The sequence below is a fragment of the Ostrea edulis genome, chromosome 6 (genome assembly GCF_947568905.1).
Source record: "Ostrea edulis chromosome 6, xbOstEdul1.1, whole genome shotgun sequence".
Lineage (NCBI taxonomy): Eukaryota > Metazoa > Mollusca > Bivalvia > Ostreida > Ostreidae > Ostrea > Ostrea edulis.
Window position 1 is genome coordinate 13,429,105 of NC_079169.1, and position 17,427 is coordinate 13,446,531.

At 34.4% G+C, this 17,427-nt stretch overlaps 1 protein-coding gene across 2 annotated transcripts; it reads left to right on the forward strand.

The window, feature by feature from the left end:
- Positions 1–1,199: 1,199 nt before the first annotated feature.
- On the forward strand, positions 1,200–16,748 carry LOC125646166 (protein lin-7 homolog C-like). 2 transcript variants are annotated; one of them, XM_048872340.2, is made up of 8 exons: positions 1,207–1,284; positions 2,192–2,233; positions 6,031–6,397; positions 6,541–6,590; positions 13,874–14,022; positions 14,540–14,749; positions 15,093–15,147; positions 16,143–16,748. In XM_048872340.2, the coding sequence occupies exons 1-8, from the start codon at positions 1,248–1,250 to the stop codon at positions 16,244–16,246; spliced, it is 1,014 nt and encodes a 337-aa protein (XP_048728297.2). In that variant the 5' UTR covers positions 1,207–1,247; the 3' UTR covers positions 16,247–16,748. The 2 variants fall into 2 exon arrangements, with proteins under 2 accessions (XP_048728298.1, XP_048728297.2); XM_048872341.2 differs by lacking the exons at positions 6,031–6,397; positions 6,541–6,590 and having other exon boundaries at positions 1,200–1,284.
- Positions 16,749–17,427: the final 679 nt, after the last annotated feature.

The following is a 17,427-nucleotide window of genomic DNA, read 5'->3' on the forward strand; positions in this document are numbered from 1 at the left end:
AATTGTAAAATAAATAAATAAATAAAAGTGACTGGATCGGGAGTATTTAGGACTGCACGATAACGAGTTACCCCCACAACATGCACAACCACAGACACTCGACGTTTTAAATATATATAATAAATAAACTGTCTTACTGTAAACAAACTATTCGAGTGAATTGACAAGTGAATAATTTGTTTACAGGAATAGTATTTCTTTTTTTAAGATAACGTCGAGTGTCTGTGTACGCAACCTGCATTAATTAGTTTGTTTATCTATAAAGCTTGTATTTCGGGACAGTTGGGACCTGCATCATTAAACTGGTATTTCAAATATATTTTCACCTGCCCGGGTCTATAGTTGTGTAGTAATTGACGTTCATTATTTGAACCAACGTGTGACCTGAAAAATCCCTCAAAATAATATTAGAACATAATATTAGAATATGTCGTTAAATATTACAGTCAATCAAAATGACAACCAACTCGTGATTGGTAATCATGACCTTTTTCTTTACAAGTAAAGTTAAAATTTATAGTGAAAGACTTTTGTTTGATTTGTATTTAATTCTTAACTTCTGAAATTGTCTATCTATATAGCATGCGTGTATATATATGTTTTTGCATGCTTACCATGTGATATTTGTATTTTACTTTGTCTGTGATAGTCGGTTAAGAGCTCTGTAGAGCTGATGTTATTTGTGATATTTTATTTTGTCTGTGATGGTCGGGTTAAGAGCTCTGTAGAGCTGATGTTATTTGCGATATTTTACTTTGTCTGTGATAGTCGGTTAAGAGCTCCGTAGAGCTCATGTTATTTGTTGTTACTTGTACACAGTGCCGACTTTAAATAAAATTTACTTATTAATTAAGCCCCGTTCACATGCGCTGATTTACTCACGGGGTGCAAATTTTGCATATGTGCTTGAATCCCTCAGCTGATATAACTGGAGAGACAATTATGAAGAACTACAGAGATAGGGCATAGGTTTTTAAAAAAAATGGAAATATGGAATGCACCCCCCCCCCCTCCCAATAAATATTGACCGGTCCCTTAATTTGATTTTGAGAGAGCATATATGTCAAATTTATGTTTAAAAGTTGTAAACTTCATTTTAGTTTAATCGCGCATTATAAATAGGTGGCTATCATTTTCTATTTTAAAAATATATATTCGATCTATCGTAGATTGATAATCAAATGCAGGATAACAGGAGAGATCGGGTTCGAAGGTCTATTCGGTATAACCCGGAAATAAAATCAAAGATGGCGACCATGGAAGAAGGTCTTCACTTGGAGAAAGGTTTGATATTTAAATATATAATAAGCGTGTTTTGACCAACATGCATTCGTAATTTCATCTAAGAATTAAAAGTATTTATAGTAAAAATTGAAAAGGAATTTTTAAAGCTTTAAGTTTTGCTGTATGTTATGTCACTGTGTTATGTGATATGTTTTGATAGTCATACTCATAGTTGTGAGTTAGCTATATTGTTTTATTCAGTGATTTTTAATGACAATATCTATCAAATTTAGTTTAAGTGTACATTTAGTCAGACTAAACAACAAGAACTTTGTATTATAACGAAAAACATCTTTTCAGCACAGCATAGGAGTTTTGAAATTTTATCAATGAAGTAAATAAAATGCACTTGATTGAACAATCCATGAGCTATGTGTTAGCATAGCAAACAGGAATGAAACGTCGTTTTGGAATAATCAAGTATTTCGCTTTGAACCGCCGCGCAATGAATATAACTCGTCAGTATTTATCACTAACAACATTTGCCTACTTAAATTTGCCTCCTAACCCCTCTCTAATGCTGTCACTATCCACTTTATTCGATTCCGTGTAAAAATTAGCATTACTGTGGACCCATTGCAATACATCACATTTGCTCCGGAAAGTTATCTTTGATTTAGTTTGTATGTATACTGGACACCGGGAATTATTCACCTCCATTTTATTTTCACACTGTCAGGAGGGGAAATTTAGGAAGTGTTTTCTCTCGTTTGTCTCTATTGATTAACATAACTGAGTCTAGATGAATCTAAACCAGGGTGATCAGAATCCTGTAAAACCAGGGTGAAAATAAGCCTGTACACAGTATATACAGTTATGAATGAAACAAATTGAGCTTCATCAGTTCAACATGGACAGTTCAACTAATTTATTCTACTGTCACTTAAAATGACCTGTTATTTTTCAGATATCAACAGAGCAATCGATCTTTTGGATGCTCTTCAAAAAAGTAAGTTGAACAATCTGGTCTGTATTAAATCTGTTATGCTGATATTGTATGTGATTAAGTGATATGTTTCGATTACTCCTCTTCCACCCACATCACTTACAGTACCCGTAAAGTTATTATTGACATGATAAACAATAGGACACAATACACGCACGATATGTAGGATACACGCATGATACGATAGGATGCACGGTAAACCTGATAAACGCAAAACCTGATAAACGATCTTCACGATAGACCTGATAAACGCAAAACACGATAAGCGATCTTCATGATAAACGGAAAACCTGATAGAAATGTTGTAAATTTAGAAACCATTTAGACAGAACGAAATTTTGATACCTACAACATAATTACATTATGTTGATAATAATATTGAAGGATTTCAATGTTCATTATATACCTAACATATATAATTTCTTTAATCCACGGTCGTACATTTTTTTTTATACCATCACAGCTAAAACTGCTTCCTTTCCAGACTACTTAGAATTAAATTGTGATAAATTTTCACTCTCTCTGGACAGACAAATAGCTCTTCTTCTGCCTTAAAATCGACAACTTTATGTTTTCCTTCAAATATATCGTCTTTCCCCGATTCCTGAAAATAGCTTTTTTAACAAAACGAATAAAGGTTTCGGAAAGTATCATACTTTTTCATTAGATTTTATATACGATCCCGATAGTTTCCGAAGGTACACGATAAATGATTTTCATGATAAACGGAAAACCTGGTACACGCTAAACACAATACACGATAGACTTGATAAACGCAAAACGCAATAGAAAATGGAAAACCTGATACATGATAGGATAGGATACACGCATGATACGATAGGATACACACATGATACGATAGGATACACGCATGATACGATAGGATACACGCACGATACAATAGGATACACGCATGATACGATAGGATACACGCACTATAGAGCACGATAGGAATGTCAAGAATAACATTGCGGGTACTGTAACCTCAGCCCCTACTCCACTGACTTAAGAAAAAATGAACATGTTGACAGTTACTATCCTGATGTTGACAGTTACTATCCTCTAGACTATACAAAACCAGGTGTTGACAGTTACTATCCTGATGTTGACAGTTACTATCCTCTAGACTATACAAAACCAGGTGTTGACAGTTACTATCCTGATGTTGACCGTTACTATCCTCTAGACTATACAAAACCAGGTGTTGACAGTTACTATCCTGATGTTGACCGTTACTATCCTCTAGACTATACAAAACCAGGTGTTGACAGTTACTATCCTGATGTTGACAGTTACTATCCTCTAGACTATACAAAACCAGGTGTTGACAGTTACTATCCTGATGTTGACAGTTACTATCCTCTAGACTATACAAAACCAGGTGTTGACAGTTACTATCCTGATGTTGACAGTTACTATCCTCTAGACTATACAAAACCAGGTGTTGACAGTTACTATCCTGATGTTGACAGTTACTATCCTCCAGACTGGTGTTGACTTCTAAGAGTTTTTGTATCATTTGTTTCATTTGCTAGGAATTCTGAATGGATTGTATATTATCAAATGTAAACAAAATCTATTGTATCACAGATTGGACAATTCTAATTGTAAAAATTAAGTCATTATTTAGTGATGAAATGATTGTCACCGGCAATCGATTTTCTATCATTTTTGGCTCTTCAATTCCGATTATCGATTATATTTTTCATAATCAAGTGTAGCCCGTACACTTGTTAATAACTAATATGAGATTCTTTTTTCTTTTTTTTTTAATTTTTTTGTAAACAATCTGTATATATCATAACAGAGATGGGGTAATCGTAATCTGTAATCGTAATCTGCTGTAATCGATTACAGTGTTTCATGTAATCGAATGTAATCTGTAATTGTGTACTTTTTAGATTACATGTAATTGTAATTGTAATCGATTACATTAATTTTACCCTGTAATCATGATTATTTTTAGATTACTTTTTTGATTACTTTCATTAATTTTAAACAGGCCATGTACCCCTCCCCCATATTTGTTTTTGGAACAGCCTATAGATTTCACCGTTGTTTTATCAAGTTTTAATGTTTGATTAAATTTCCTGATGGGGTAATCCAACCTTCATAACCACAAAACAAAAACAACAACAACTAGTTCTAATTGTAACGGGGACCGTTACAGATGTTCCCCAAACCTCCCCCAATTAAAAAGTGATGTCCTTGTGAATCTATAGGAAAAAATCATTTTATTTTAGCCTTTAATTACATGTAGTACGTTCAATATGGTCATTTCAGTACTAAGAAATGAAAGAAAGCGTTGCACGTGCATACACGCGCACGCGTGTATGATTCCGAATTTTTGTTGATGTCGTTCAACAGGCATTTGTATCATATACCCACAGTATGAATTTCATAACGTTTCCACCAAATATAAGGAAGTTATAGCGATTTTAAAATCGTCCAATCAGAAATCAGTACACGTGCATGCACGTGATGAGCAGTAATTCTAACCACAGCAATTTGTAAGGAGTACCAAGACACATCAAAACCCCTAATATCAATAGAATTTGATGAAAAACAAAAACGTCGTCCTTTAAAAATTGAACATTTAAAAAACGTTGCACGCGCATGCGCGTGTGCGTTGGCATTTTTTTGTTACACAAATATGTCGATACACATATTGTCTACGTATGCTGTGAATATCATCTCATTCGCTTCATAAAAAAGATAGTTACAAACGTTTTAGCATTATCCAATCAAAATGAAGCGCACGTGCATGCGCGTGCAAATTGGTAATTTTGACTATGCAAATCAGTTAAAGGTCTCAATATCTACTTATGATATGAATTTCAAGCCATTTCAATGAACAACAAAAAAGTTAGACTGATTCCAAAGTTAGTGTACAAATTTTGTAATGCGCGTGCACGTGCATGCGTGCGCGTGCTGACAAAATAACTATTATTTTTCATATGTACAAATGATATACTATCATCCTATTTAGGTTTTATATCGCTTCCTTCAATATTCTGATTTTCCATTTTTTGTACCAAAATTGCAATGCACGTGCTTGCGCGTGCATGCACGTGCAGACAAAATGACTATCACTATGCACATCTACAAACGCTATACTATCATCCTGGAAAGTTTCATATCGATCCCTTTTGTAGTTTCTGAGAACACTACCGGACAAAAAAGTACCGGAGAAAAAGAATAATAATAATAATAATAATAAGAAACAGAGTAAAAACAATATGTTCCCAAACTTTGTTTGGGGAACATAAAAATGGCTATCGGAAGATGAAGGTTTTATAAACCTTTTATTTACATTAATGAAAAAGAAATAGAAACCTCATGGTTGTCTTTCTTGGAATTCAGTTTAGATACACTTGATCTCTACAGGTGAATTTCTACTAATTGACAGATACTAAACAAACAACTTGTGCACTGAAAACTGGGTGCTATTATCTAAGTTCCCTAGAGTGTGACATGTCACCTGGAATATTTATAATATGTGGGTTTTAATTATGAGACAAATAACAGCTAGGTCTTGGTTTAGATTTTCAAAATTCTTAATTGAGTCAGAGTCAGTCCACAAGACCCCAGCTCATCTATGTAACTTGTTGTTTCAGATATTGTATTAGATATTGTATCATTTTTGTTTGGTTATTCATTTGACATAGGAAAAATATTCATTTAATGAATTTCCAAAGCTATGTCTAATAAAGGCACACTGTCACTCACTTTGTTAAAATTTTGAAAAGATGCAAAAATTAGTCCAAATGGATTGTACAAGTAGTTTCCCGTACAAGTAGTTTCACCACCACCAGCTAAGATAGCAAAGACAGACGAGTCAGAGGACTTCTTTGGTTTCATGACAACAACTGGTGAGCCTTCCTCTAGTAAATCAACTGACAGCAGCACTGAGGTCAACAGATATCTATCCCAACCCTGTCTTGCCATGGAAAGCGACCCACTTCAATTTTGGAAGAGCCAACAGCAAAACTCCCCAATCCTCTCTGCTATGGCCTGCAAGTTCCTTACCATTCTGGCATCTTCTGTGCCTGTTGAACGCCTCTTCAGCATTGGTGGAAAGATCTTTAGACCAGAGCGTTCCCGCCTTGCTGATCAAACTTTTGAACGACTTATGAACATTAAGTGCAACTTGAAAGTTTCTCCTCAGTAAGACATTATGACAAAATGAACTCTTTATCATTTATGTTCAGAATTGTCAATCAGTATGTATACATAGTGCATTGTAGATTAGTGCTTTAAGATAAAGTTATGATAAAAAATGTTTACAGTTGTTATGTTTTCAATTGTAGGACCCTTGCGGTAGTAAAGATAAAGCTTTGCTCAGCAAAAGTATCTAAAAGTAATCTGTAATTATAATTGATTACTTTTCAAAGTAATTGTAATTATAATCAATTACATTTCAAAATAGATGTAATTGTAATTGTAATCATAAATTTCAATGTAATCTGTAATTATAATCGATTACTTTGAATGTAATTGACCCCATGTCTGTATCATAATATATGTTCAATATATGCATACCAAGGATCATGTAGGAATACAGACAAGTTTTTTTATATGTGAGACACACACACAGAGAGAGAAAGAGAGAGAGAGTTAAGTAAAGATCAGGCTCCATCTATTCCACTGGGTATCAAATTTTTCGCTATCACCATTTTTGTAAAATAGGAATTTTTGTGTTTCATAAAAGAGTTTTAAGTAGGATATTGCAAAACGAATGTTCAATGATTTCTCAGTACATCTTGCTGTATAAATATAGTATTTCAACCAAAGGATAAGAGTATTTTGCATACAAAACTTTTTACCAGGAGTACCTAAAATAAAATATTTTTTGGTAAAAACTATATGAAAGTTTGTTTTATCCTCTATGTAAAGTTGAAACTCATCTAGGAATGCTTGAACACAATCACATTCCCACAGTATATGTTCTATTGTCTCTTCCTCTATGTGACAAAACGTACACATTTTACAATTTACTTCTTTAATTTTGAATAGAAACGAATTTGTTGCTAAAATCCTGTTATTTATTCTGTATTGAAACCATTGTAGTTTACAGTTTTTAGTTATTTTAAAAGGTAGTATATTGAAAATTTTCCATTCTCTGTTATCAATATCCAAAAGCTGACTCCATTTTATTGTACCTGCAGTCACTGAAGAGTTTTTGTTTAAAAATTCATAAAAAAATGTTTGACTTTTTACACTTAAGTACATTGTAAATGTTTTTTCTAATACAAGGATTTGGTAATCTTTTAAAGTTAGTGTCTGTACCTGACTGCTTAATCCAAGTTTTTATAGCATGAATAATACTTGCATATTCCAAGAAGTTAATTTTTACATTTGGATAAGTAGCAATAAAAGTTTCATAGCTAAAAAAAAGTACCGTCCTCTTCAATAATATCATTAATGTGTCTGCTATTATTGTCGAATAAATGTTTATTAAAATACATTTTCTTGCTAATATGGATCATAGGGTTGTAAAACAAAGGTGAATCTGCAGTAACATTAGACTCAGTAAAACTGTTCTGTAATTCGATCCAGGCCTTGAATACATCGATCTACCCAAAATTTATTTTTTAATGTCTTTAAAAGTAGATTAGTGTATTCAATCCCACAGGATGTGAATTTATTTAGGTTAAAATTTGATATGAAATTACTCAACCCCCTATTTGTAGAGATAACATGTCTTACCCAAAACAATTTCATTGAAGCAATAAATGATTTTAGATTTATCATTTTTAGACCACCATCCTCATATTTCTTGACAATTACATCCTTCTTTACCCTGTGGGTTGAACAACCCCACACAAAGGAGAAAAATAGCTTTTCTAATTCTTTACAATAGGCAATAGATGGGTTAGGGATGGACATCAGGATATGATTCAACAATGGTAACACTAATGTTTTAATAACTGTTATCTTTCCAATGGGAGTTAAATATCTTTTCCCCCATTGATTTAGCATAGATTTGATTTTTACTAATTTTGGATCATAATTTAATTTAGGTATATTTTGCAAGTCGACATCAAAATGTATTCCTAGTAAAGTGAATTTAGTAGTACTCCAATTAAATTTACTGTTGGGAATAAGAACATCGTTACTGTATTTTTTTGAGCCAATCCATACCTTTTGAGTTTTTGTGTAATTCATACATAGTCCAGACATTTCTGAGAAAGCATGTAAAGTTTTAAGAGTTTCCGAAAGACTTTCTTCACTACCATCAAGAATGATTGACGTGTCATCGGCAAGTTGGGAAATTTTTTTCTCCACATTACCAACTGTTATGCCTTTAATTTTTTTTTTATTTTTTCTTATTTCTATTGCCAAAATCTCTGCACATATCAAAAAAATAAACGGAGATAAAGGATCCCCTTGTCTACAGCCTCTTTGAACATCAAAGACCTCAGATAGGTTGCCACCTTGGTTAATTGTTGATGTTATATTAGTGTAGAAGAGTTTAACCCATGTTCTAATGGAAGGGCCAAAGTTGAATAAGTTTAAAGTTTTTTGTATAAAATTCCATGATAAAGTATCAAAGGCTTTTTCAAAATCAATCAGTAATAAAAGACCAGGGATTTCTTCTTCTTCAGTATAATGCATTATATCATATATCAATCTAGTATTTTCGCCTATATACCTGTTGGATGATGAATCCTGTTTGATCTGGGTCTATTATTTTGTCAAAATATTTTTTAAATCTAGCTGCAATAGTTCCCGATGCAATTTTATAGACTGTGTTTAGCAATGAAATTGGTCGCCAGTTTTTTAGATAGTGTTTTGGTTTATCTCCCTTTGGTAACAGTGTAATTACCCCATGTCTTTGTGTGATGGACAACATATTATTTCTATATCCATAATTAACAGATCTAACAACATACACACCGATATATTTCCAAAAAACTTTGAAAAACTCTGTAGAAAAACCATCAGATCCTGGTGATTTATTTGATTTCATATTGAAAAGTGTCTTTGATGCCTCAGGTAAAGTGATTTCCCCCTCTAGGCTTTTAGACTCCCCTTCTGAAAGTTTAGGAATATTGTCCTATGCTAGCTCAATATTTTTATCTAAATCTGCATTATCTAGATTGTTTTTATATAAATTTTCATAAAAAGATTCTGTTTCAATCAGAATTTTTGACTGATCATGGATCATATCACCATTATCCATTTCCAACTTCGGAATGATCTTACTTGTAAAATTTCTTGATTCGAGTTGACAAAAATAGCTTGATGGTTTTTCCCCTTCCTCTACCCATTTAGCTCTACTTCTGATATAATTTCCTTGTAATTTATTTTTTCTAATTTTTTCAAGCTCTTGTTTTTTATTATATAACTCATTTATATTGCCTTCAGAAATATTTTCCTCAATACTTTTTATTTCTTTCATTAACTCCTGCTCTTCTTTGTGTTTTTTCTTTTTGATATAAGAAGAATAAGAAATACTTTTACCTCTTATTTCAAATAGCAAGGTTTCAAGGAATAACTGATCATTGATAGTGAAGAAAATGTTTTCATCTGAAAGTCTGTGTAAATTCTCCATGTTGTAAACCGGGACTGCATATTGTTTTTTAACCTGTGCAATTTTATTTCTAATGCTTTCTAAATAAACATCATCATAAAGTAGGGAGTTGTTGAATTTCCATAGCCCCCTTCCTTTTTTGAATTCATTGAAAGTTAATGACAAAGATATTGCAGAGTGGTCTGACCTGTAACTAGATTCAATATTGCAAGTATTTAAGCTTGACAGTGAAGATCCAGATAGTAAAAAAAAATCTAGTCTACTTTGTTTAAGTGGGGATCTTTTCCGCCATGAATATCTACGAAGATTTTCATGTTTCTCTCGAAAGGGGTCTACATAACCATGCGACTCCATCATTTCTAACATTTTGTTTCTAGCCATTGGATTATTTATATGTTTATGATTATAAGAATCTAGAGCTGGGTTCAAAACTAAATTAAAATCTCCACACCAGATTATATTGTTACAGTTCATATCATCAATATGTGTCTGTACAGTTTCAAAAAACTAAGGGGTGTCATTGTTTGGACCATATATGTTGCATAGCAATATTTCATGATCCTCTATTAACATTTTAAGTAGCAAGTAGTTTCCATCTACATCTCCTTTTTCGGTTAGAACCTTGAAATCAAAATTATTATTCATTAGGACAGCAACACCCCTCGAGTTTGAAGCATAAGAACTGAAGAAGCATTGCAATCCCCATTGATTTCTGATATCATTTTCAATTTCGTTTGAAAAATGTGTATCCTGTAAGCAATAAATATTGAAATTCAAAGATCGTAAATAATTAAAAACATCTCTACGTTTTGCAACATCTCCTAGACCTTGACAATTTACTGAAATTAACATAACCATTTGAGTTTTGAAGTAATGTAAATTTTAAATATACGATACCCACCAGAACCATGTCTCCTGTCCTTTGAAATAGAATTAGAAAAAGGAAAGACAGAAAAGAAAGGAAAGAAAAGCTGAGAAGATATATAAATATACAAAAAAACAGTTCAAAAAATTCTTAGTGAAGCCTTAGCAATGTCCTGGGCCTCATTTCATTTCATGCCAGTCAACGCCCATAACCGGAAGTTCATAATGACAAGAATATACCTAAACCAAAATATGTTCATGATAGAGAATTTGTTTTCCCGGAATAGGTATAGCCACGGTCATTTCTTCCTCTTTCTGATTTTCTCGTCTATATTGTCCAGTAGATCGAACTTCATTCTGATGCCATCTTTCTCACCGTAGGCACTACCATTAAAGTACCATGCATTGTCGATTTGCGGATGTTCCTGCAGTTTCTTAATCAGCTGACCATTCAGTTTTGTGACATCATCCGACAACCAGCAATGTCCATTAGAATTTATTTTAACGGCAGATCTTTTACGCATTACGCTGGATTTTGCCATATTGTTTTTCAACTTCACGAGAATTGGTTTGGGTTCTCCCGCTTTCCCCGGAATTCTGTGAATAGCGATGACATCGGCTTCGTCTAACTTGACCCCCTCTTTTTCAAGAACCCGTTTAACAACTTCTTTTGTGTTTTCTCTTTGTGTTTCTTTTATTCCATTGATTTTGAAAGTGTTTTTTCTTGAATATTGTTCATTTCTATTTGCTATTAAATACGCTGTAATAGCGTAACGCTTTGAATCTTCAATATTCTCTTCTCACTCACTTTTTGTTGTAAATTTTCAATAATCTCATTTTGAGAGTCTACCTTTCTATGTAATGCTCGTAAAGATTGTGTATTCTCGTCAATTGATTCTTGGATTACTTTGGTTTTTTCATCGAGAATCTTTTTAACTATACCTTCTAGGTCTTTTTTCGTGATTATCTCCGATTTCAATTGACGAATCTCATCCAAAATACTTTTGTTTGAGCTTTGAGGGCTTGACTAAGTTTTTGTGCTGCCCCGTGTTGATCTTTCTGTCATGATGAGGAGAATGCTATTTATATTACACTTTTCAAAGTTGATGTCTGTGTGTACTCACGTATTCACTGATCATTTTGTACAAATGTCTCAAATGTGCCGTTCCCATAAATAGCTCCGAACACAACTCACGGGAGAAAATCACTGAAAATGTTCTTCTTTGGATCTCAAAAAATACTCTCCATATATGCTATAACACAAAAACCATCACAGACACAATCAATTGGTCACTTGAAAAATCAGTAGGTGATATTGTATTATAGTTATAGAGGCCCTCGACACAGCCGACCTCACTACACGTCCACTCCGATTGACGCCATTTTCATCATTTTTGGCTCTTCAATTCCGATTATCGATTATATTTTTCATAATCAAGTGTAGCCCGTACACTTGTTAATAACTAATATGAGATTCTTCTCTTAACCCTTCTTTTATATGGTGACGTGCAGGGAAGAGTCAGGGTCGACTACCTATAGAAAAGTGGGAATTCAGTGACACCAGCTATTGTCGGAACTTTGCCTACCTTTTTATGCCCCCGAGATCAAAGATCGGGGGGCATATTGTTTTTGTTCTGTCTGTCATTCTGTCTGAAACTTTAAACTTGCTAATAATTTTTGAACAGTAAGTGCTAGAGCTTTGATATTTCACATGAGTGTATCTTGTGACTAGACCTTTCCATTGGTACTAAACCTTTTCACCTTGGCATTTGACCTACTTTAAAAAAAAATTTGACATTGGTCATAACTTCTATATGGTAAATATTAGAGCTTTCATCTTGCACATGAGCCTTTCTTGTGACAAGATCTTTCTACTGGTACCAAGATATTTGTCCTTGTGACCTTAGCCATCTTTGGAATTGGCCATTATTGGGGGCACTTGTGTTTCACAAACATATTTTGTTCAACTTTATTTTGTGGGTTTACTTTCCAAGATGCAAGGATTCAGTTATCTAATGATTATTCTACAAGTTTAGTTAACCATGCATGACTAATATGATGCTATCGCCGTGTAAAAAGCTTTAACACCGACAAATGAAGCATCACTTTAATTTGAAGTCTCTTCCTGACCGTTTGATTTCTTTGTGCATGACGCCAGCACACAAATACATAAATTTCCAATCAACGCCGAAGTAGTCCTGATTAACTTAAAGAATACTCTTCCGATAACTGAATCCGATCTAGATCTGCGAAATAAAGTCGTAAAACGTAGGCATAGCAGCAACATTAGCTGATGTTGCTGAATTTCCACTTCAATATGGAGTCCACTCTGAATCTCCCATGCACATGTCATGTCATGATATTAAAGCAGGGTTAAAAGTCAAGAGAAATCTCAGATTAGTTGAGAATTTGATATATGTATATTCCAACCCAGGGAAACTCAAGTCAGTTGTCGGGATTTTTTTTCCTTAAAAGTAAAGCCTATCTGGATATGTGGCTAGAGAAAACACATTTCATTCCTCGTTAATAGGCTAATATCTAGATGTGTTTATGTTGCACATATCCATAAAACTAAAAAGAAATAACCCCCAAAATAATAAACGTTTATTAACTTCATGTAAATATCGATCATTGATTGATACAGTTCTTCCGATTATGACCGTTTAATTTACTCTCTTTATGCAACTTTGTAATATGAATTGCAAAATTTCATTCCAATCCATTACTAGAGAACTTAGTGTTAAATCTAAAGCAAACTAGAATGGCGCCACGCCATGTTGTTGTGGGTTCCTTTTTATTTCCTTGCAGAATTACGGGTACTGTCCACACTAGTGGGCCCCCTTCCAGGTATCTGGCTAGCTGCAAAGAAATGTATGTTGTTTATGCCCTTTTTAATTGCACCATGCCCTTTTTTCTCTTTAAAATTTTTTAAAATATTTGTTAATATAAATAATTGTTCTTTACTTCACAAGTTTGATTGAAAAGTTTAAAATCAAGGCAGCAGGTATTAACTTTTAAAGATGATAAATGATTATTCTATTACTATCATAGTATGATACAATGAAAGTGCCCCGAAATTGTCTTGCCGCGATGAAAAGTGCCCTTTTGAACAAATGATATGTGTGCCCTCTGTAGATCCTAGATTTAATACTAGAGCTGATCAATTCAAAATGAAGGGCTGATGAATTTAAAATGAAGAAGTGATAATCTTAAGATGGAGTATAAACTGCGTTGTATTACAGGCGGCCAGATTCCGTCGCAGAAGTTGGCAGCCCTACAGAGAGTGCTGCAGAGTGACTTCCTGAACTCCGTGAGAGAAGTTTATGAACACGTCTACCAGACCGTGGATATAACAGGAAACGAAGAAGTCCGAGCTAATGCCACAGCCAAGGTGAAGGAGAACTCCATCTTAGTACAGTGTGTGTCAAAAAAATGTCCGCATTAGTATTAGTATGGCCAATATTAGAGTACAGTAATTAACTAAAATTTTATGTTACTGTATGTTACGAACCCAGAATTTTCATAACAATTCTATGAAAATAACAATGAAATAATGATGAAAATTGTTTGTTTGAACTTAGTTTAGTATCTTCTTTTTGATATCCTTAGTCAGATTTATATGTTAAGGTGGCTCACTACACCCTGAAATAGTTTTTCAAATCAGTACGAATTGATTTAATCATAAAAGTTATGGTGATATTACATATAATAAGTATTTATGCCAAAAAGGCAGAAAATATACAAATTTGATGACACACATTGTTATTAGGACTTGTTAACTTTTCTCTGATCACTGTAAACCAATTTCTCAAGCCACACAGCTAATCAGTGTTCTAGATCAGTGTAGTAGGATTTGTGACATTAACACTGATGTTTACACAGAATCAATGTCTATACTCTTATCACAGGCCACAGTGGCAGCTTTTGCAGCCAGTGAAGGCCACCCCCACCCCAGGGTGGTGGAACTTCCTAAGACAGAGGAGGGGTTGGGCTTTAATGTCATGGGTGGCAAAGAACAAAACTCCCCCATCTACATCTCCCGAATTATCCAGGAGGGGGTAGCAGATAGACATGGAGGGCTGAAGCGAGGGGATCAGCTACTCTCCGTCAATGGCGTGGTGAGTATCAGGGAGTCAGCCAATCATTACAAACTAAATAGATTTTGATTACAGATAACTTTTTAACCAATTGAGACAGGAATCATGGAGGTTTTGACTGCTCAGCAGGGGATGCTTACTCCTCCTAGGCACCTGAACCTACATGCATATCTGGTGTTTCTGCCTTGTTTTTGTATTCTTTATTGGATATATAAGATTGATCACTGTTCATTGTTGGAAATGTTTTGTGTAAATTGATATCATAAACATGGATGTCTATTTACATCAGTAACGATTACTCATAAAACTTGAAAACAGTTTAAAAGTAACATTTCAGCTTAAATGTACATTGTGTGATTTGCAGAGTGTTGAGGGGGAACATCATGAAAAAGCTGTAGAGCTCCTTAAACAGGCCAAAGGTAATATTGTGTCTATGATAAAAATGTCTTTTCTCATTAAGATTATGCTCCCGTAATTACATTACATTAGAAATGAAAACGTACACTAGCATGTTTGTGAGATAATTCATAATGCAGGCAGCAGTGCAAAGTGAGATAACCCATAATGCAGTGCAAAGTAAAATGGAACAATTTGCCATCACCATGAAGTACAGGTTCACAAGTGGTGGTAAAATCTTCTGTAATTTTGGGGTCATGGACAAGGAATCCATGGATGAAAAAAACCCACCCAAAAAACCCAAGTTTAGAGCATATGGCGTTTTCTCTGATAACAGCTGTTTGATTTCCTGAGGACTGATGTTACCTCTCACTATTACTTATGAATAGTGGTGGACTGAGTGCTTCCTTGTTGAGTTGTTTAGAATATGGTTAGAGATTTCAGTGTGCACATTATACCACATTAAACCATGTGACATTGTTTAAAAAAGTACAAACAGGTGCATGTCAAAGAGAGTACCTCTTAGGGAGAAACTGGGAAGCTATGTGCGGTTCTATATCAATAACGAGGAGGGGGAAGGGGTATAGGGGGCACACATTATAATCATGTGCTATGTATATGTTAGCTTTCGTATGACTACAATGTTTCAATTTGTAAACTGTGTGTGTGGTGTGGGGGGGGGGGGGGAGCTTTATAGGGGGAACTCTGTTAGATATATGTAAGATTTTGTATGACTACAATGTTTCTGTTTGTTAACCCTAGTTCAGATATAAATCTTATTCTGTTGGAAATTCATTGGACTTGCTAATTTTAACTGTGTGCGTGTGTTTCTGTTGACACGAACAGTGAAGATAGTGGTTCGCTACAATTCATGGGGAGGGGGGTTATAAGGGGAACAAGTGTGTGTTTAACTGAAGTTAAGGGTTCACTACAATCCCTGGGGGTGGTGGATGGGTGGGTGGGCTTTATAAGGGGAACACATTCTAATTTTAACAAGTGTGTGTATTTCTGTTGACAGGTACAGTGAAGTTAGTGGTTCGCTACAATCCCCGGGTGTTAGAAGAGATGGAGGCCAGGTTTGATAAGCAGAGAGTGTCGACCAGGAGGAGGCAGTCACCATAGCAACCTACCAAAGTTCATTATAATCCTCAGTGTTAAACCAGAAAACATGGACTAGCCCGGATTTAGTTTACATTTGTTTGATGGGGACAGTGTAAGATTACGCACATTGGTCAGTGGTAATTGTGGGAAGTCTGATCACGTGACCTGAGAGGTGGCAGCAGCTGTGTATAGTGTATTGATATTTAATTTTGTGTCAAACAAGGTTAGTGATGCTGAAATTATCCAATGTTCTCAACTGTGACATTTTTGTGTAAATTGTATTCATGTTGTAAATCATATTTCTCAGTAGATTTTATCATGCTCCACTTTTCATTATTGGTCAGTAGAAACTTCAGCATTTTTGAGTCGCCTGTGAAGCATAGGGACAATTTGGAATTGCTTTGTTTTTAAATGAAAGCCAATTTTTAGTATATTTACATTTATACAGTTAACACACATATATGAAAGGCTGTATACTGGTTGTATTATATTGAAAAGAAATAAACGATATTTAGTAAAGGTATATGATGTTTTATTGGGTGGTATATTTGTTGAACTTCCTGGATCCAGCTGCACAAAGGTTAGTTAGTTAGTCATTTATATACAGATAACTAGACACTAGCTGTCAGTTAAACTTAAATAACTTTTGTGCAACCGGGTCCTGCTCGAGAATATTTCACTTAAATATGGAGACATCACCATTACCATTAAAGGGCTGCAAAATTTAGACTTCAGCTTGGCTTTCCAGCAGAGAAGAATCTTTATCGTGACACGGGGCCTTGGATTTTGCAATCTCGTCCAAAGAACCCCCTCCCCAAAGGGTATTTAGGACCTATTCTAAACCAGATCCCCATAGGAAGTTGGTACATGCATATTGATCAGTGAGCTAAGTGTTGTCTACTCAATATCTGTAGTGTTGCCTACTCAATAGCTGTAGTGTTGTTTACTCAATATCTGTAGTGTTGTCTACTCAACAGCTGTAGTGTTGCCTACTCAATAGCTGTAGTGTTGTTTACTCAATATCTGTAGCGTTGTCTACTCAATATCTGTAGTGTTGTCTACTACTTAATATCTGTAGTGTTGTCTACTCAATATCTGTAGTGTTATCTACTCAATATCTGTAGTGTTGTCTACTCAATATCTGTAGTGTTATCTACTCAATAGCTGTAGTGTTGTTTACTCAATATCTGTAGCGTTGTCTA